Source organism: Oncorhynchus clarkii, chromosome 17, assembly GCF_045791955.1.
Source record: "Oncorhynchus clarkii lewisi isolate Uvic-CL-2024 chromosome 17, UVic_Ocla_1.0, whole genome shotgun sequence".
Classification (NCBI taxonomy): Eukaryota; Metazoa; Chordata; class Actinopteri; order Salmoniformes; family Salmonidae; genus Oncorhynchus; species Oncorhynchus clarkii.
Window position 1 is genome coordinate 24,500,567 of NC_092163.1, and position 20,830 is coordinate 24,521,396.

At 42.4% G+C, this 20,830-nt stretch overlaps 1 protein-coding gene across 3 annotated transcripts in view; it reads right to left on the reverse strand.

Annotated features, from left to right (window-relative positions):
* The window catches only part of LOC139370583 (serum response factor-like), a 33,110-nt gene extending 16,023 nt beyond the window's left edge, over nt 1-17,087 (reverse strand). For 2 of the 3 annotated variants that reach the window (XM_071110165.1, XM_071110163.1), the window contains exons 1-2: nt 16,241-17,087; nt 1,934-2,203 (exon numbers count right to left, since the gene is read on the reverse strand). In XM_071110165.1, coding sequence (XP_070966266.1) covers nt 1,934-2,203; nt 16,241-16,690 — 720 coding nt within the window. In that variant the 5' untranslated portion in view covers nt 16,691-17,087. The remainder of the gene's footprint in view (nt 1-1,933; nt 2,204-16,240) is intronic. The other variant, XM_071110164.1, reaches the window with a different exon arrangement.
* Between the last annotated feature and the right edge of the window lie 3,743 nt (nt 17,088-20,830).

A 20,830-nucleotide genomic window follows, 5' to 3' on the forward strand; every position in this document is an offset into this window, starting at 1 on the left:
TTAACTGACTTGCCTAGTTAAATAAAGTTTTTTCTTTTTTTAAAGCCTATTTGAACAAGTTATCCCTCTGAGCATAAGTCCATTTCCTCCTCCAAAAACAGTTGCTGAACGAGTCTCTTCCAAAAGAGAGGGGACAAAACTAGTAAACAAACAACCCGGGGTCTCGCGGCTCACCTCCTGTCAGGGAATACCACCACCTCACGAGCTCATAGCCGGTCTCTTTACTGAGAGTAAAGCAAACAATGAAAACCTAGGTTACAAGTGTTATGCCCTACTAAGTTTGCGTTGGATGGCCTGTTTCTTGTTATGACACCGACTGTGGGCGTCTGTCTGGCTGTGGTCTGATTGATTGAGTCCAGAACCCCAGCCAAGCCCACTTTTGCTCCTGAATAGCGTCCCTGTCCATCTGTATTTCAGTGTTCCTGTGACAACAGCTTCCTTGCACCTCCGTGCGGCTCTACCTCGTCGTCTGTACTGTCTTTCTATCAGTGCTTTGCACAACACCACGACAGAGGTGACTAGTCAGACAACCCTTTCACCTCATTTAAAAAGCAATTTCCTCTCCAGAGTGAAAAGTGAGGATTCCTCCCACCACATCAGCTGTGAGCCGAAGTAGTACCGTGGTTCATCAACAACCAATTATATTTCAAAGCAAGTCTGGCTCTTGGTTGAGTAAAGAAGCTTTAATGAGCTGAAAAATCCCCCGAATCCTAGCCAAACACTGATAATCTAACACAGAATTAGTTTCCATTTAATCAAACTGCGCATCATGATGACATGATTTGTTGTCACTGGTCATAAGCTTCACTGCTCTAAAATGGGGGTCAATGGGCCAGTCATTAATACAAAAATATTGATGTGAACTTGTGTAGCTCACGCTATAATTCCAAAGTGAAAGTGTAGGCCTGTGCCTGGTAAATGAAGCCAACTACATGACCATCCGAGGAAGCTACCATTTCTTCCCCTCTGCATTAAACCAGGTGAGAGATGAAACTTTGACCTCAAGTGGACAATAAGGCTCAAGACTAGCCCGACGAAGGCCCTTTTTATTTACTCAAGCAAAAGATTTCGCTTCGTGTAGGTGTACGTCGCTGAACCGCCTCACATAGAGCTCACCATGTTTCCTTGAAAATCACGGTCTCCAACCAACTCTGAAAACAGCTGCAGCTTATATGGAATGCAAGCAGCCATCTGCCAAGAGAGGAACTAGAGGAAACCATCCCATATATGGACAAAGAGGCCAAATCTTATTTTTATCAATCTGCTGTGAAGCATTTCAGATGTGTTTATTTTTCATATGCTCATGAATAACAGTGAAGTCTAAGGAGACTTAACAGTTAACCCATCGGTCAGCTTTGGTTAAAGGACCCTGTAGTGATGTCAACCGTTTAAGCAATATTATATCCTGTGAGGTTGAACTATGACTTTGATCCAACGATTTGTTGTTGTTGCGTAAATAAAAAAAAGTTCTGGCTTAAAGTTTGTTCTCCCACACATTTAACCAGAATAAGACGGTGAAGCTACCACTGGCGAGTGCCTTTAATTCTAACACAGTCTGAGATTAAGACAGCCAACACCCTTTTAAAGGGATGCTGAATGCAACTACAAGTTAAGACATTCTACACTGGTTCTCTTTCCGGCACTGCATAGTAACCTAGCAAACCTCTTCGGTTCTGAAGCCTGTGCCCATTTCCCAACAGGAGAAAGAATGAACAGAGCAACAATACACCTCTTCCACATTATTATTATTATGCACAGTAGGCCAAAGAGTGACATGTTTGTTAATCTATTACTTTGAAAATCACCTCCATGCAACTGCTATGCTAAAATCACCATATAAAGACAGCATTCGGCAACTCGATGCGTGGTAACCCAGGTGCTCTGAAGCAGCTATCCATTGCGTTAATCCCAGGAGACTGTCTAACCACCTCACCTTGGTGGGCTCCGCGCAGCCGTCACCCTCCGACACCTGGTAGGTGAGGTCCGTCTCCTCGAAGCCTGTGGCGCTCATGCGCTGGTCGGTGGATGGGTCGTTGCGGGGCGGCGAATCGGGCGAGTTGAGGCACGTCTGGATGAGCGCCTTGCCCGTCTCACTGGTAATCATGGGCTGGAGCTTGCGCGTGGCAAACGTGTAGACGTGGCCCGTCTCGCTGGCCACCAGGAGGAGGACCTGGGTGCCTGTTAGAGTGGAGAGCTCGTAGGCCTGGGGGAGTGGGAAGAGGGATGAGAGAGAGCCAGGCATTAAATCAAACTTAATGTTGCCCTTTCCACCCACTGTCCCTGTCATCCCATATACGGGTTGAAAAATGTTCGTCATTGATAAGTGCCTACATTGGAACGCAGTGCCTGTAGAGTAACATGCTATACATGGTACAGAGCTCAGGTTCACCACTTCCCAGCGCTATATGGGTTGACTGACAGCTGTTCTAAACTTGACCATGTGTGCAACAACAAGATGCCCCCCATCCTTCCGGCTAAACTGGGCTACTTTTGCACATTTGTTGTTGTCTGAGTGAGGGAAATGCTGTAAATCGAGTCGATGTGTTCTGAAAGATGAGACATTGAGGGTTATAATAAATAATTGCTTTGATGTGTGCTTCACATTTCCATATTTGAAGACATACATTTACAGTATCAAGCTTTACGAGCGCTGTTTGATCCACAGTTACAAGGACGATATGTGTTATACCCTGGGTTGTCCTGAACACAATGAGCTTATGTTTGTCGTATTGTGAAGAAAATTAGACGCGAACACGTACTTAAATGCACTAATTCTATATGCACCAAAATTACAATCTGTTTCTCTGAAGTGCCTTTTGAAAGCCTACGACTGAGATCGTATTTTATAACGTGGCTAGCCATGTTGGCAATAGAATAAGCTTTCAAATTATGCCCACCTGACCCAGATTGCGATATATAAATGTAAACAGCAATGGTATGACGGTGGGGACACAGAGCTGTGTTCAAAAATTTTAAAAACTACAAGTGTGCTTGCCTCAGTTCCTCAAATGGCAAAGTTAGGAGAGCTCAAAAAAAGCACCTTATAGTTGAAAGTTCTTTCCTTGAGTCAAACGTGCATTGAAATGACTTAGGAACTGTACACAGTTTGGAGAGGTGTGTGACCTCTTGGAGACACCAGTTCGACCTCTCACTCAAAACGATTGTAATCGTTTTCTTAGCTTGCACCTACTCCAAAATATAAATTCATATTCTTATTATGTTACTGAATGTGCAGTATCCAAGTATTTTTTATATGTCACTGACAAATGCTGTGAAAAGTACAATAAATAAAAAATGCACAAAATCAAGAGTGTGAGGTTTGGATTCAGTGTAGTGTCCTCACCTTTGATCTGACGTAAGCAAAATGTAATAATTTCCCCATAATCTCGTGTTCTGGTTATGCATTTGCTTTTTATAGTTCTTCTGTTAGAAACATTTCAATTGGGCCCTATCCACATAGGCCAATTTCCGGGAGTGTAAGGGGCTAAAATGCCTTTGAAAGCGCAACACACTTTACAGTAACACAATAAAAGAGAGAATGTGATTGTCAGTGTACAAATTAATCACCCATTTATCAATTTTAATTGCAAAACACATGTTAAAAATAGTCCAATTCTAATAAATAAATAAATGAACTGCTTCATCAAGAAAAAATCCCATCGGACAGACGCTTAACGGCGAACAGCACTTGGAAACTGACGTTTCTATGGATATACAGAGGTCATCAGTTGGGCGTCAATAGATATTAACAGGCCCTTGCATGCATATTTATCAATATATTGTAACATTTATGATAGGCTATACTGCACCTATTGCATTACCCTACAGTTGCAATGAATAGTCGTGTAAGACAAAATGGATGAATTACTAAATTGATTTGCATTTAGGATATAGGCCTAGAGTTTTTGTTCACAGGGTCTCAATGCAAAGTCATTTGAGACCTCATGAAAAGCTGTATACAGAGAGTTCTCATCTATACTATTCGTAGCTGTCTATTTACCACCACAGAACGAAGCTGGCAATAAGACCGCTCTCAACCAACTCTATAAGGCTATAAGCAAAGAGGAAAATGCTCACCCAGAAGCGGCGCTCCTAGTGGCCGGGGACTTTAATGCAGGCAAACTTAAATCAGTTTTAACACATTTTTACCAGCATGTCACATGTGCAAAAAAATCCTGGACCACCTTTACTCCACTCACAGAGATGCATACAAAGCTCTCCCCTGCCCTCCATTTGGCAAATCTGACCATAATTCTATCCTCCTGATTCCTGCTTACAAACTAAAGCAGGAAGTGCCAGTGACTCGCTCAATATGGAAGTGGTCAGATGATGTCGATGCTACAGGACTGTTTTGCAAGCACAGACTGGAATATGTTCCGGGATTCATCCAATAGCATTGAGGAGTATACCAGCTCAGTCATCGGCTTCATCAATGAGTGCATCGACGACGTCGTCCCCACAGTGACCGTACGTACACATCCCAACCAGAAGCCATGGATTACAGGCAACATTAGCATTGAGCTAAAGGATAGAGCTGCCACTTTCAAAGAGCCGGACTTATAAATCCCGCTATGGCCTTAGACGAACCAACAAACAAGCAAAAAGTCAATACAGGATTAAGATTGAATCCTACTACACAGGCTCTGACGCTCGTTGGATGTGGCAGGGCTTGAAAACAATTACGGACTACAAAGGGAAACCCAGACGCGAGCTGCTCAGTGATGTGAGCCTACCAGACGAGCTAAATGCCTTTTATGCTCACTTCGAGGCAAGCAACACTGAAGCATGCACGAGAGCACCAGCTGTTCTGGATGACTGTGTGATAACGTGCACGGTAGCCGATGTGAACAAAACCTTTAAAAACAGGTCAACATTCACAAAGCCGCTGGGCCAGTCAGATTACCAGGACATGTACTCAAAGCATGCACGGACCAACTGGCAAGTGTCTTCATTGAAATTTTCAACCTCTCCCTGACCGAATCTGTAATACCTATATGTTTCAAGCAGACCACCATAGTCCCTGTGCCCTAGGAATAGAAGGTAGCCTCCCTAAATGATTACCACCCAGTGGTCCTCACGTCAGTAGCCATGAAGTGCTTTGAAAGGCTGGTCATGGCTCACATCAACAGTATCCTCCAGGATACCCTAGACCCACTCCAATTCCCATACCGCCCAAACAGATGACACAATCTTAAATCACACTCCACACTGCCCTTTCCCACCTGGACAAAAGGAACACCTATGTGAGAATGCTGTTCATTGACTACAGCTCAGTGTTCAACACCATAGTGCACACAAAGCTCATCACTAAGCTAAGGACCATGGGACTAAACACCTCCCTCTGCAACTGGATCCTGGACTTCCTGGCGGGCGGCCCCCAGGTGGTAAGAGTAGGCAACAACACGTCTGCCACGCTAATTCTTAACACTGGGGCCCCTCAGGGGTGTGTACTTAGTCCCCTCCTGTATCCCTGTTCACCCACAACTGCATGGCCAAACACGACAGTGGTAGGTAGGCCTGATCACCGACAACAATGAAACCGCCTATAAGATGGAAGTCAGAGAACTGGCAGGACAACAACCTGTCCCTCAATGTGAGCAACACAAAGGAGCTGATCGTGGACTACAGGAAAAGGCGGGCCGAACAGGTCCCCGTTAACAACGACGGGCTGTAGTGGAGCGGGTCGAGAGTTTCAAGTACCTTTTTGTCCACATCACCAATGAACTATCATGGTCCAAACTAGAGGTCGACCGATTATGATTTTTCAACGCCGATACCGATTATTGGAGGACCAAAAAAGCAGACACCGATTCAATCGGCCGATTTAAACATTTGTATTTATATATTTGTAATAATGACAATTACAACAATACTGAATTAACACTTATTTTAACTTAATATAAAATCAATAAAATCAATTTAGCCTCAAATAAATAATGAAACATGTTCAATTTGGTTTAAATAATGCAAAAACAAAGTGTTGGAGAAGAAAGTAATATGTGCCATGTAAAAATGTGTGCCATGTCAAATATATGCCATGTAAAAAAACTAACGTTTAAGTTCCTTGGTCAGAACATGAGAACATATGAAAGTTGGTGGTTCCTTTTTTACATGAGACTTCAATATTCCAATGTAAGAGGTTTTAGGTTGTAGTTAATATAGTATTTATAGGACTATTTCTCTCTATACCATTTGTATTTCATATACCTTTAACTATTGGATGTTCTTATAGGCACTATAGTATTGCCGGTGTAACAGTATAGCTTCCGCCCCCCTCCTCGCCCCTACCTGGGCTCGAACCAGGAACACATCGACAACAGCCACACTCGAAGCATCGTTACCCATCGCTCCACAAATGCCGCGGCCCTTGCAGCGCAAGGGGAATAACTACTCCAAATCTAAAAGCGAGTGACGTTTGAAACAGTATTAGCGCACACCCAGCTAGCCATTACACATTGGTTACACCAGCCATTAGGCTGATGATAGGCTTGAAGTCATAAACAGCGCTGTGCTTGCGAAGAGCTGCTGGCAAAATTGAATGAATGATTACGGGCCTGCTGCTGCTCAGTCAGACTGCTCTATCGAATCAGACTTAATTATAACATAGTAACACACAGAAATACGAGCCTTTGGTCATTAATATGATTGAATCCGGAAACTATCATTTCGGAAAAAAAAACTTTATTATTTCAGTGAAATACGGAACCGTTCGGTATTTTATCTAACGGGTGGGATCCCTAAGTCTAAATATTCTTGTTACATCGCACAACCTTCAATGTATGTCATACTTACGTAAAATTGTGGCAAATTAGTTCACAATGAGCCAGGCAGCCCAAACTGTTGCATATACCCTGACTCTGCGTGCAATGAACGCAAGAGAAATGACACAATTTCACCTGGTTAATATTGCCTACAAAACTGGATTAGTAGTTACAACTAGTGATTATGATTGATTGTTTATTATACGATAAGTGTAATGCTAGCTAGCAATTTACCTTGGCTTCTACTGCATTCGCGTAACAGGCAGGCTACTCGTGGAGTGCAATGGTTAGAGCGTTGGACTAGTTAACTGTGCGGTTGCAAGATTGGAACTCCCGAGCTGACAAGGTAATATAATATAATATATATAATAATAATCTGTCGTTCTGCCCCTGAACAAGGCAGTTAACCCACAGTTCCTAGGCAGTCATTGAAAATAAGAATGTGTTCTTAACTGACTTGCCTAGTTACATAAAAGGTATAAAAATAAATAATCGGATATCGGCGCCCAAAAATACAGATTTCCGATTGTTATGAAAACTTGAAATCTGCCCTAATTAGGCGGTGTCAGTGGAAAGCCCATAAAATTGTCAGAGACTCCAGTCACCCAAGTTATAGACCGTTTTCCCTGCTACCGCACGGCAAGCGGTAGCAGAGCGCCAAGTCTGGGACCCAAAAGGCTCCTTAACAGCTTCTACCCCCAAGCCATAAGACTGCTGAACAATTAATAAAATCGCCACCAGACAATTTACATTGACACCCCCCTTCCCTTTTGTACACTGCTGCTACTCGCTGTCTATTATCTATGCATAGTCACTTCACCCCCACCTACACATGTACAAATTACCTCAACTAATCTGTATCCCCGCACTGACTCGGCACCGGTGGCCCCTGTATATGGCCTCGTTATTGTGCTACTTTTTTATTTTAGTCCACGTGGTAAAAAATGTCTAGCTCTTCTTGAACTGCACTGTTGGTTAAGGGCTTATAAGTAAGTATTTCACAGTGAAGTCTACATTTGTTGTATTTGGGCATGTGACAAATAAAGTTTGATTTGATATAAATGCAAAACCATTCATACAAACTCCTGAGCAACACTAACTGTTCCCTTTACCTGTAGACAATCACTCATAACTGGCTTCATTGAGCTCTATACAGCCCAAATCATTTCCCTAATTTATGACAAGTTATTCCTTTTTCTAACCAGCTTAATCCCGAAATCAAAATGACAGTACATTGATATTCAATGCAAACATTCTACAAATGTGCTCTGACAACACTTTTGGCGCAAACACACAGAATTCCTTAGCACTGATGCAATGTGGTGAGGCAGCAAGCAAATCTTCTAACTAACAAGTATTTATTGATATTGGAGAGAACAATGAACGTGGTCTCTGGGCTGTGGTCCTACAAAGGCCACGAGTGGAGAGAGTCAGGCTAGTGATTATTGGGAGAGTAAGAGGTAAATTTTTCTGAACAAGCATTAGTTGCTTAGAGCAGTGCAAGGCCACGTTCAGATGACAAACGTTGTGGATAATTGCAAATAGAAATGTCATGAATAGAACTAACGGGATTCCTTACTTAGAATGTCAGAAGGTCATGTTTGTTCCACACAGGCTATTAGTACCACAACCCAGTGCCCTACTTAATGCAGCCTAGACCAAGCTTCCTTCCAACATGCATAGCTATTTCTTAAAAGCTTTTAACAGGATCTTGTTGAGCACAAGCTGTTGTTTCTAAGGGGAACCCCACAGCCATGCATAACATTGTGCCTGTGTACACAGCAGGAAGCATGGCTCTAACAAGCTCAGAGCTCCCAGGCACTATTGTAGTAGGAGGGGAGGGGATCTTTTTTGGCAGCAGCCATTGGCCAGTTGGCCAATTCAAGCACTTTATGGTGTTCATAAAACTGGAACGACATCAGAAAGCAACCAGTGTTAGTTAGAAAACAAGGCTACAAAGACAGGAAGTGGCAAACGATAGGAAGGAGAATATAGAGTTGAAGAGATTGAGCGAGTTAGGCCTAGCTCTCCTGTATCCTCCACTTTGCAGCAACACTTTCTGTAGGTTGTCATTTGTGCGGACACCCACCCACACACCAACCCTTGGCTGGCAGGCAACGCTCTTAACCTAGTGGTTAAGAGCATTGGGCCAGTAACAAATATCGCTGGTTCGAATCCCCAAACCAGTTTGGTGGAAAGATCTGCCGTTCACCCTTGAGCAACACAACTTCTCTCTGGGCCCTGATGATGTGAATTACGGCAGCTGCCTGCACCCCTCTGATTCAGAGGGGTTGGGATAAATGTGGAAGACACATTTTGGTTGAATGCATTCAGTTGTCCAACTGACTAGGTATCCCCTTTCCCACACAGTATATGCACAAGTGGCATTGCATCATTGCAGAGGGGAAGGAACCTTGTGGTTGCCTAGGCACCTACACAGTATCGCTCTGTAAGGGGGGGTGGCGTTGGCAGTGCACCATGGAAGAGCAGTGATGGCTCAAAGATGTGGCACATCAAAGTAGCGCCTTACTCCATCTTCCACATTGCAGTCTGATTTTCCAAGCGATCCAAAGCCTCCTGGGGTAGCAGGTAGCCTGTTGCGTACACAGGCACACCCCCAAAGACAACTGCTCCCCGGGCGCCGTGGATGTAGATTTAGGCAGATTTAGGCAGCCTCCTACAACTCTCTGAATCAGAGGAGATGGGTTAAAAGTGGAAGACACATTTCAGTTGAAAGCATTCAGTTGTGCAACTGACTGACTTAGGTAGCCCCTTTCATTGCCTGTTTTGTAACAGAGGTTATTAAACTTTTTTTTCCCCTCCCTGCTGCATACAGCATACCTGGATACGAAAATCTGTGAAGTACCCCTGCCCTGAGCGGGATTGTTTAACTCCTGAAGGCCTTTGCAGACTGTACGTCAGAATCGGTCTTAAGAGTATCGCGTTACACTGTGCAATATTAGCAAATTAAAATATTGATATCAACCTGGCCAGATTGTATGATTTGCTTCGGTTCTGTCGTCACATTCGGCGGTTAGCTTGCGAGGCTACGTCAACTGCAGCGGTGTATTTGATCTGCACATGTGCCGGCAGCACCAGTCTCACTCAATGCTCAGGCACGAGTGAATGGAGTTCAGAAAATACCTGAAAGTATGCATCTTACAAATAGTTCAAACTTTATATGTCGGAACTCAGAATCAAAAACAGGCTTCCTCAAAATAACATGGTTGCTATGGTAGAATGTTGTGCATTTACAGTGGGGTAAAAAAGTATTTAGTCAGCCACCAATTGTGCAAGTTATCCCACTTAAAAAGATGAGAGGCCTGTAATTTTCATCATAGGTACACTTCAACTATGACAGACAAAATGAGGGGAAAAAATCCAGAAAATCACATTGTAGGATTTTTTATGGATTTATTTGCAAATTATGGTGGAACATACGTATTTGGTCAATAACAAAAGTTTCTCAATACTTTTATACAATACCCTTTGTTGGCAATGACAGAGGTCAAACGTTTTCTGTAAGTCTTCACAAGGTTCACACACTGTTGCTGGTATTTTGGCCCATTACTCCATGCAGATCTCCTCTAGAGCAGTGATGTTTTGGGGCTGTTGCTGGGCAACACAGACTTTCAACTCCTTCCAAAGATTTTCTATGGGGTTGAGATCTGGAGACTGGCTAGGCTACTCCAGGACCTTGAAATGCTTCTTACGAAGCCACTCCTTCGTTGCCCGGGCGGTGTGTTTGGGATCATTGTCATGCTGAAAGACCCCGCCACGCTTTCATCTTCAATGCCCTTGCTGATAGGAGGGTTTCACTCAAAATCTCACGATACATGGCCCCATTCATTATTTTCTTTACACGGATCAGTCGTCCTGGTCCCTTTGCAGAAACACAGCCCCAAAGCATGACATTTCCACCCCCATGCTTCACAGTAGGTATTGTGTTCTTTGGATACAACTCAGCATTCTTTGTCCTCCAAACAGGACGAGTTGAGTTTTTACCAAAAAGTTATATTTTGGTTTCATCTGACCATATGACATTCTCCCAATCTTCTCCTGGATCATGCAAATGCTCTCTAGCCAACTTCAGACGGGCCTGGACATGTACTGGCTTAAGCAGGGGGACACGTCTGGCACTGCAGGATTTGAGTCCCTGGCGGCGTAGTGTGTTACTGATGGTAGGCTTTGTTACTTTGGTCCCAGCTCTCTGCAGGTCATTCATTAGGTCCCCCCGTGTGGTTCTGGGATTTTTGCTCACCGTTCTCGTGATCATTTTTGACCCCACGGGGTGAGATCTTGCGTGGAGCCCCAGATCGAGGGAGATTATCAGTGGTCTTGTATGTCTTCCATTTCCTAATAATTGCTCCTACAGTTGATTTCTTCAAACCAAGCTGCTTACCTATTGCAGATTCAGTCTTCCCAGCCTGGTGCAGGTCTACAATTTTGTTTCTGGTGTCCTTTGACAGCTCTTTGGTCTTGGCCATAGTGGAGTTTGGAGTGTGACTGAGGTTGTGGACAGGTGTCTTTTATACTGATAACAAGTTCAAACAGGTGCCATTAATACAGGTAACGAGTGGAGGACAGAGGAGCCTCTTAAAGAAGTTACAGGTCTGTGAGAGCCAGAAATCTTGCTTGTTTGTAGGTGACCAAATACTTATTTTCCACCATAATTTGCAAATAAATTCATTAAAAATCCTACAATGTGATTGTCGGGATTTGTTTTCTCTCATTTTGTCTGTCATAGTTGAAGTGTACCTATGATGAAAATTACAGGCCTCTCTAATCTTTTTAAGTGGGAGAACTTGCACAATTGGTGGCTGACTAAATATTTTTTTGCCCCACTGTATCAAAATCCCATCAGGTGGCCTGATTTCATGCAGATGTGTCATGCAAACAAGATTAGGGCAATGTGTATTTTTGCACAGCATGTAGGCTAAACGTTTAAAATCAAACTTTTATATTAAATCTGAATATTCACAATAATCGTATTATTGTGTGCATACTCAGTGCTGGTTCTGTGTTCCTATTGGGTCAGTTACCGAGATCAGCTCGCAACACCAGCCACACTTCAGGATAAAAATGCTAAACAAATCTGACACTGCTAGAACTTTGTCGGAGCAGACCTAGACCTGGACACACTGAACGAGCCAAGACATCCGACAATCGTTTACGACCTAAGAACATGCCCACGACATGGACATTTTGTCTTTGCAAAGGCCTTAATGTAATCTACTCATAGTACAGTTTAGGTAGCCTAACAGATAACTGGCCAAGTTCCCTGAGCTTAAAGCCCCTTTGAGTAGGAAACATTAATTCCCAACCTAAATACCTCCCTGCTTCTCAAACCAAATGATCTCCTTCACCACACACTTACTAGCCTGTGAACAAGGGTTGAGAGCTTCAAGTTCCTTGTGTTCAAATCACTAAAGGACTTAAAATTGTCCAAATGGCGACAGCGCCTCTTCCCCCTCAGGAAGTTGAAAAGGTTTGGCATGGGCCCTCAAATTCTCAAAAAGTTACACATTGAGAGCAGCTTGACTGGGTGCATAATAACTGACTGGCTGCATAAGGTTTCTGGATCGAAGCCCCGAGATGACAAGGTAAAAATCTGTCGTTCTGCCCGTGAACAAGACAGTTAACCCACTGTTCCCTGGTAGGCCGTCATTGTAAATAAGAATTTGTTCTTAATTGACTTGCCTAGTTAAATAAAGATTTAAAAAATAATCATTGCTTTTGTATGGCAACAGCACCGCCCTCAATCGCATGGCACTACATAGGGTAGTGCAGAAAGCCCAGCACATCACTGGGACAGAGGACCCTGCCATCCAGGACCTCTTATCAGGTGGTTTGAAAGGAAGACCCAGGGAAATCATTAAAGACTCCAGCCACCAAAGCCAAAGACTTGTCTCCGCATCAAGTCTGACACCAACAGACTCCTGAACAGCTTCTATCCCCATGGCATAAGACTGCTAAATAGCACTGACACTCCAGCACACACATTTATACTGACTCTACACTAGAGGTCGACCGACTGATTTTTCAACGCCGATACCGATTATTGGAGGACCAAAAAAAAGCCAATACCGATTAATCGGCCGATATTTATATATACACATTTGTAATAATGACAATTACAACAATACTGAATGAACACCTATTTTAACTTAATATAATACATAAATAAAATCAATTTAGCCTCAAATAAATAATGAAACGTGTTCAATTTGGTTTAAATAATGCAAAAACAAAGTGTTGGAGAAGAAAGTAAAAGTGCAATATGTAGCATGTAAGAAAGCTAACGTTTAAGTTCCTTGCTCAAAACATGAGAACATATGAAAGCTGGTGGTTCCTTTTAACATGAGTCTTCAATATTCCCAGGTAAGAAGCTTTAGGTTGTAGTTATTATAGGAATATTTATCTCTATACCATTTGTATTTCATATACCTTTGAATATTGGATGTTCTTATAGTCACTATAGTATTGCCAGCCTAATCTTGGGAGTTGATAGGCTTGAAGTCAAAAACAGCACAATGCTTGAAGCACAGCAAAGAGCTGCTGGCAAACGCAGGAAAGTGCTGTTTGAATGAATGCATACGAGCCTGCTGCTGCCTACCACTGCTCAGTCAGACTGCTCTATCAAATATAAAATCATAGACTTAATTATAATAAACACAGAAATATGAGCCTTAGGTCATTAATATGGTTAAATCCATAAACTATAATTTCGAAAACAAAACGTTTTTTCTTTCAGTAAAATACAGAACCGTTCCGTATTTTATCTAACGGGTGGCATCCTTAAGTCTAAATATTGCTGTTATATTGCACAACCTTCAATGTAATGTCATAATTATGTACAATTCTGGCAAATTAATTACGGTCTTTCTTAGAAAGTAAGGGTTTTCACACAGTTCGCAATGAGCCAGGTGGCCCAAACTGCTGCATATACCCTGACTCTGCTTGCACTGAACGCAAGAGAAGTGACACAATTTCCCTAGTTAAAATAAATTAATGTTAGCAGGCAATATTAACTAAATATGCAGGTTTAAAAATATATACTTGTGTATTGATTTTAAGAAAGGCATTGATGTTTAGGTACACATTGGTGCAACGACAGTGCTTTTTTCACGAATGCGCTTGTTAAATCATCACCCGTTTGGCAAAGTAGACTATGATTCGATGATAAATTAACAGGCACCATATTGATTATATGCAACGCAGGATAAGCTAGATAAACTAGTAATATCAACCACGTGTAGTTAACTAGTGATTATGTTAAGATTGATTTTTTTTTTATAAGATAAGTTTAATGCTAGCTAGCAACTTACTTTGCCTCCTTGCTGCACTCACGTAACAGGTGGTCAGCCTGCCACGCAGTCTCCTCGTGGAGTGCAATGTAATCCGCGTCCAAAAATGCAGATTACCGATTGTTATGAAAACTTGAAACCGGCCCTGCCGATTAATTGATCGACCTTACACTACACACACAATCATTTACACTGCTGCTACTCTGTTCATCATATATCCTGATGCCTAGTCACCTTACCCTTATACATACCTACCTCTGTCACTCCAGTATCCCTGCATATTGTAAATATGTTATTGGAACTGACCCTGTATACAGCTTCTTACTTTTGCATGTTTTTGTTCTACCTTGTTATTTTGTAGAGCTTGCAAGAAAGGCATTTCAGTGTACTTGTGACATTAAAACTTGACCACAGGCCTGAGGAACACATGCATGCTGCTGCTGTAGTCCCATTTGACAGACTTATCTAGGAGGAGGTTATCGGCCTACACATGATGACCCAACCTAAACGCAAATAGTGTCATACCTAACCAAACAGGGCAGATCAAACAATATTGAGCTGCCTTGAAAAGAAAGTGGCTTTGGCAGCAAGTATTTGCATGCTCAGGTTTTAACTGGGCTATAACTTGGGGAGGTGATTGCTGGAATGCATTAAAATGTTCTTCTCACCAGTCTTTATTGATCCTCTGTAGAAGCTGAATTGTTCTACAAAGCTAATCAAGTCCTGGAACTATATAGCAGCTCATGAAAAGTAGCTACTCTGGACAGCCTAATCAAGAACCCTTCATGAAAACATTGTTTTATCAATAACATCTATAATAGGGCCATTGAACTCAAATGAGTTCGCTGTAAATTACCACATAAAATAATTATACTTGCCAGATAGAACTCAATCTCTATTGATGGTGTTAAAATCAGGTTTCCTGGAAATGAGAAAAGGTGTCCCGCAGGGGGTCAATTCTGGGCCCTGTACTTTAATGTTTACATTAACAATAGACTTGTCTGTAAAAAGAATTACCTGTACTTGTATGCCGATGATACTGTTGCTTATGCTATTGGCCCCTTGGTTGACCAGGCTCTATCTGAACCACAGTCTGCCTTTATTGTATTACAGAAAAACTTTGTCAAATTAGTAGTGAATGCATCTATAAGTAAGTATATGTGGTTTTCTAGAGCGCATAAAAATGTCTGATTTAAGCATATGTACTTTGGATGGTGTCCGTATAGATCGTGTCCGTGCTTAAAAATATATTAGCATATGGATAGAGGAAAAGCTGTCTTTTAAAAAGCATATTGATGAGTTAGTTAAGAAGCTGAGAATTGAGTTTCTATAGAAATAGGTCCTGCCTCTCGCTAAATAGTAGAAGGCAGATTAGGACCGACGACGTAGACTGAACAGACTATGGCGACATCACATAAATGAATGCAGCTACCACTTCATTAAAGCAGTTAGATGCAGTTTATCATAGTGCTTTATTACGGGCGACAATTTTAGTACTCATCACTGCATTCTCTACCAGAAAGTTGGTTGGCCCTCTGATGTCATGTAGGTTGATACATTGCTATGTTCTCATTTATAAAGTCCCACTGTACCTAACATCATTACTAAACTTGAGAGATACAAATTACCACACCCAGTCTCGGGGATGGCCGTCTCTACTGAGTTAACTAAAAGCTGATTTTCCTTTCTTATACAATCTTCAAAATGTGATGTTCTGGTGCTTCTAGCGCAATTCAGAAAGCTGATTGAGGATCTTATTACTGATTAATGCGTTTCTTTTTTATGACCGTGTTTTTCTTTCTGTTTGCATTTTGATGTGCATTTTCCTGTAATGTATGCAATTCAGAGACCTTGGTCTCATTATGACTCAGTGATAAAAAATAATAAAATACAGGTTAAATCAATTAGTTAGCTGTCAGGTCATCACTAGTTACCATAGCCCCCGTCTATTTTTACAATTTCTCTTAAAATTGATTTTAAACCCAAGCACACTGCTAACCTCATGCCTAACCTTAAATTAAGACCAATAAGCACATTTTTGTTTTTATGAATGTTTACCATAGCGTCAACACTTGTGGCTGTGAAATGGAACGTCTGCGCAGGTGTGGGAGCATGAGCACAGGTTGGCAGCATGTACGCAATGAAAGCAGAGATAGATGACTGACAACTAACCTTCTTCATAATGCCAGTCTTCCTCTTGCTAAAAGTTGTGTACCGCCGAAGTTTGTTGTCTATAAATTCCATTTTGATCTTGACTCGTCCGCGGGTTTTCTTGCCTGGCTTTGCCCCTGTTGCACCTCCCGTGACACCACCATAACCTCCCGGGGGTTGCCCCATAGACGTCGTCGATGCAGCGACTTCCATCTCAGCTCTCTCTCGTTTCACCCCTCTTCGGTCCCCGGCTGAACCCATGGTATCATCATCATCCCCGGAGTCGGACTCTGGTTCAGAGCCGCTGTACACCACCTCGGCTGAGTATTCTCTGATTCGGTCGTCAAACCTTCCACCTTCGGCACCACTCATGTTCGTTCCTGGGTTATTAACTTGCAGAGCGGTCAACCCAGTCCCAGGTCGTGCGCCCCCTGCTCTTGTACCTAATCCTGCCCCGTTTCCCCCCAACATTCCGAACCTGTCCCCCAGGCCTTCAAACCTCTCGCGCCGCCGCGGTCGATGGACCCAATACTTTATGCGTAAATGAGCGATGTTGTGATCGAACAGAAATTATTCAAAAACTGTCCATTCCTCAATTTGTTGGTGCAAATTGCCGTGAAATCCAACTAACCGAGAGATAGCTAGCTAGTTAAATGGCATTTAGCTAGCGACTTTATCAACAAGTAAAGCCTAGCTAGCTAGCTATATAGTGCTGTTGCGTGTTCTCTGTGAGCTTTAGGAAACACGGTCAAATGAATTAGCACAGATTAGTGTAAACGAAAGAAATTGTCCATGGCATATAATTTACCATAACTGTGCAAAGTTGTAGTTAGAAGTTGTTTCCGCCTACAACTAATCAATCAAACCCAACCCCCTACTCTTCTCCACATAAGGACATTTCGATTTACACCCATTGGTATTACTCCGCGATCCCATATAGTTCACAACGAAAACGCTTGACCATTCCCAGTCTCTCTTCCAAAATAGATCATTTATGCTATTATCCTCTGCAAATAGTCTCCCTTTGAAAATACATTTTAGATGTACAAGAGCAACACATTTAGCGCGCATGAATTATATCTTGGGAAACGTTCTTTCGAGATCTACTTTCCGCCATATACAGCCATACATTTCCTTTTATGGTGTTGTCGCTCCTTATTTGGTGAGTCATAGCTCCGAACAGAGAGGAAGAGAAGAAGCGAGAGCATTTACTCCGCTCAAAATCTGTCTGCGTGAGATCAGCCCTTTTTGTATAAAGGTCCATGACAGTGTCGAATTGCGTGAGGCTTATTTGAGCGAATAGAAGTCTCGTCATGGTTAGGCCGTTACAAATGTACCAATATAAGTGGATGCACATGGCATTCCGGCAACTTTGAGAAAAACTACGTGGTTGTACATGTTATTATCACGCGTATATGCCCTCTCATTTGCTAGAATGGTCCCACCTGATCTCGCCTGCCTTCAATCATGGACGAAAATGCATCCACATAGTTTCGTCATTGAAAAGAGACAAAATGAGTGTTTTAATTGGATAAAAGTTATTTTAATTTTTTTACCCCAGTGACATTTGAATAGTGTTGCCCGTAAACTACCAACTTTTCCTTTGTTCTGAAAATAGGACGTCAAGTCAAATACACCCCAGTGTAAATGTGATGATAAATTCTCTAGCATTTTTAATCACAGCAATACTTTTTTATTTACTCATATTGGAACAGTAAATAAAACGACATACAGCATTTGTCAACAGTATTGGACCCATATCGATTCTTATTCCATATTTGGGACACCATGTGAATTCAAAGGAAAACAACCATGCAACATGAAGTATTCCAAATGTATCTTTTTACCAGTTGTCTTGAAGAGATTCATCAAACAAATTCAGTTTTACTAAAGACTGTAGACTTTGCTGTAGCCACAAGGTGGCGGTATAAGTATGATTTCCACAGTCAGGGAGGTTGTAAGGCAAGCCACGTTTATTTTTTGTTCAGGCTTATGCAAGGCAAACTTTGCATGTAACCATACATACAACAAAACAACTGTGTTCTAGCACTCATGCTGCATTTTGATGCAACATGCAAACACTTTCTCCAGCACTGGTTCCAAACGAGATGTGCATTCCAAGGGGGTTGGTTGCACCTTAATTGGGAGGACAGGCTCATGGTAGTGGATGAACCGGAATGAGTGGAATGGTATTAAATACATCAAACAATTGGTTTCATGTGTTTAATGACATTCCATTTGCTCGGTTCTAGCCATTATTATGAACTGCCCTCCTATCAGCAGCCTCCACTTGTGCATTGTCATTCTACCACAAGACATGCTGCCTTAATGCCTTAAGAACATGGTGTGACCTACAACCTCATGCACCAAGTTCATAAAAACACGTTGTCTCGTATTCAATTCTAACCTACTCTACCTGACAGACAATCATACAGCACATGACCAAAAGTATGTGGACACCTGCTTGTCGAACATCTCATTCCAAAATCATTCCCATTAATATGGAGTTGGTCCCCCCTTTGCTGCTATAATAGCCCCTACTCTTCTGGGATGGCTTTCCACTAGATGTTGGAACATTGCTGCGGGGACTTGCTTGCATTTAGCCACAAGAGTATTAGTGAGGTCGGAAACGAATGTTAGGCGATTAGGCCTGGCTTGCAGTTGGTGTTTCAATTCATACCAAAAGGTGTTTGATGGGGTTGATGTCAGGGCTCTGTGCAGGCCAGTCAAGTTCTTCCAACACCAATCTCGACAAAGCACCACCCTTTGTGAACGGGGGAATTGTCATGCTGAAACAGGAAAGGGCCTTCCCCCAAACTGTTGCCACAAAGTTGGAAGCACAGAATCGTCTAGAATGTCATTGTATGCTGTAGTGTTAAGATTTCCCTTCACTGGAACTAAGGGGTCTAGCCCGAACCATGAAAAACATCCCCAGACCACTGTTCCTCCTCCACCAAATGTTACTGATGGCACTATGCAACGGGGTAGGTAGCGTTCTCCTGGAATTCGCCGAACCCAGATTTATCCATCGGACTACCAGATGGTGAAGTGTGATTCATCACTCCAGAGTAAGTGTTTCCACTGCTCCAGAGTCCACTCCAGACAACGCTTGGCATTGTGCATGATGAAGCTTGTGTGCGGTTGCTCGGCCATGAAAACCCATTTCATGAAATTCCTGACAAAGTTCTTGTGCTGACGTTGCTTCCAGAGGCAGTTTGGAACCACTTCGGGACTGAGCCGTTGTTGCTCCTAGACGTTTCCACTTCACAATAACAGCACTTACAGCTGACCGGATCAGCTCTAGTGGGGAAGAAATGTTATGAACTTACTTGTTTGAAAGGTGGCATCCTATGATGGGGCCATGTTGAAAATCACTGAGCTCTTCAGTATGGGCCATTCTGATGCCAGTGTTTGTCTATGGAGATTGAATGGCTGTGTGCTCTATTTTTTTACACCTGTCAGCAACGGGTGTGGCTGAAATTGCAGAATCCACTAATTTGAAGGGGTGTCCACATACTTTTGAATATATAACGTACCTGTTTACGCAATACGTTTCTATCTCAACTGCTGACGTTCTGTAACAATGCACCCTACTGAACAGATTCCAGGTTTGACAGGTTGCAGTAGGGTCTGTAACACTGAGCTGGATACTGGATGCTGGATGTTGCATCCAGTATAGCATTCAGCTCATAGTTATATCCAGCATCAGACTCAGTTACATCCAGTTTCTATCTTAGAGTTACATCCAGCATCCAGCAAAGAGTTATATCCAGCATCCAGCTGAGAGTTATATCCAGCATCCAGCATCTGTCTTGAAATTGTACAAACACACAGTACCAGTCAAAAGTTTGGACATACCTACTCATTCCAGGGTTTTTCTTTGTTTTTACTATTTTCTACATTGTAGAATAATCAAAACTATGAAATTACACATATGGAATCATGTAGTAACCAAAAAAGGATGTTAAACAAATATATTTGAGATTTGAGATTCTTCAAAGTAGCCACCCTTTGCCTTGATGACAGCTTTGCACACTCTTGATGAAAACCTACTCCAGAGTGCTCAGGACCTCTGACTGGAGCGAAGGTTCACCTTCCAACAGGACAAAGACCCTAAGCACACTACCAAGACAACGCAGGTGTGGTTTCGGGACAAGTCTCTGAATGTCCTTGAGTGGCCCAGCCAGAACCCGGACTTGAACCCGATCGAACATCTTTAGAGAGACCTGAAAATAGCTGCGCAGAAACGCTCCCCATTCAACCTGACAGAGTTTGAGAGGATCTGCAGAGAAGAATGGGAGAAACTCCACAAATACAGGCGTGCCAAGCTTGTATCGTCATAACAAGTAGACTCAATGCTGTAATCGCTGCCAAAGGTGCTTCAACAAAGTACTGAGTAAAGGGTCTGAATACTTGTAATGTGATATTTCCGTTTTTTATTTTTAATACATTTGCAAACATTTCTAAAAACCTGTTTTTGCTTTGTCATTATGGGATATTGTGTGTAGATTGATAAGGGGAAAAACGATTTAATCCTTTTTAGAATAAAGCCGTAAGGTAACAAAATGTGGAAAAAGTCAAGGGGTCTGAATACTTTCCGAATCCACTGTA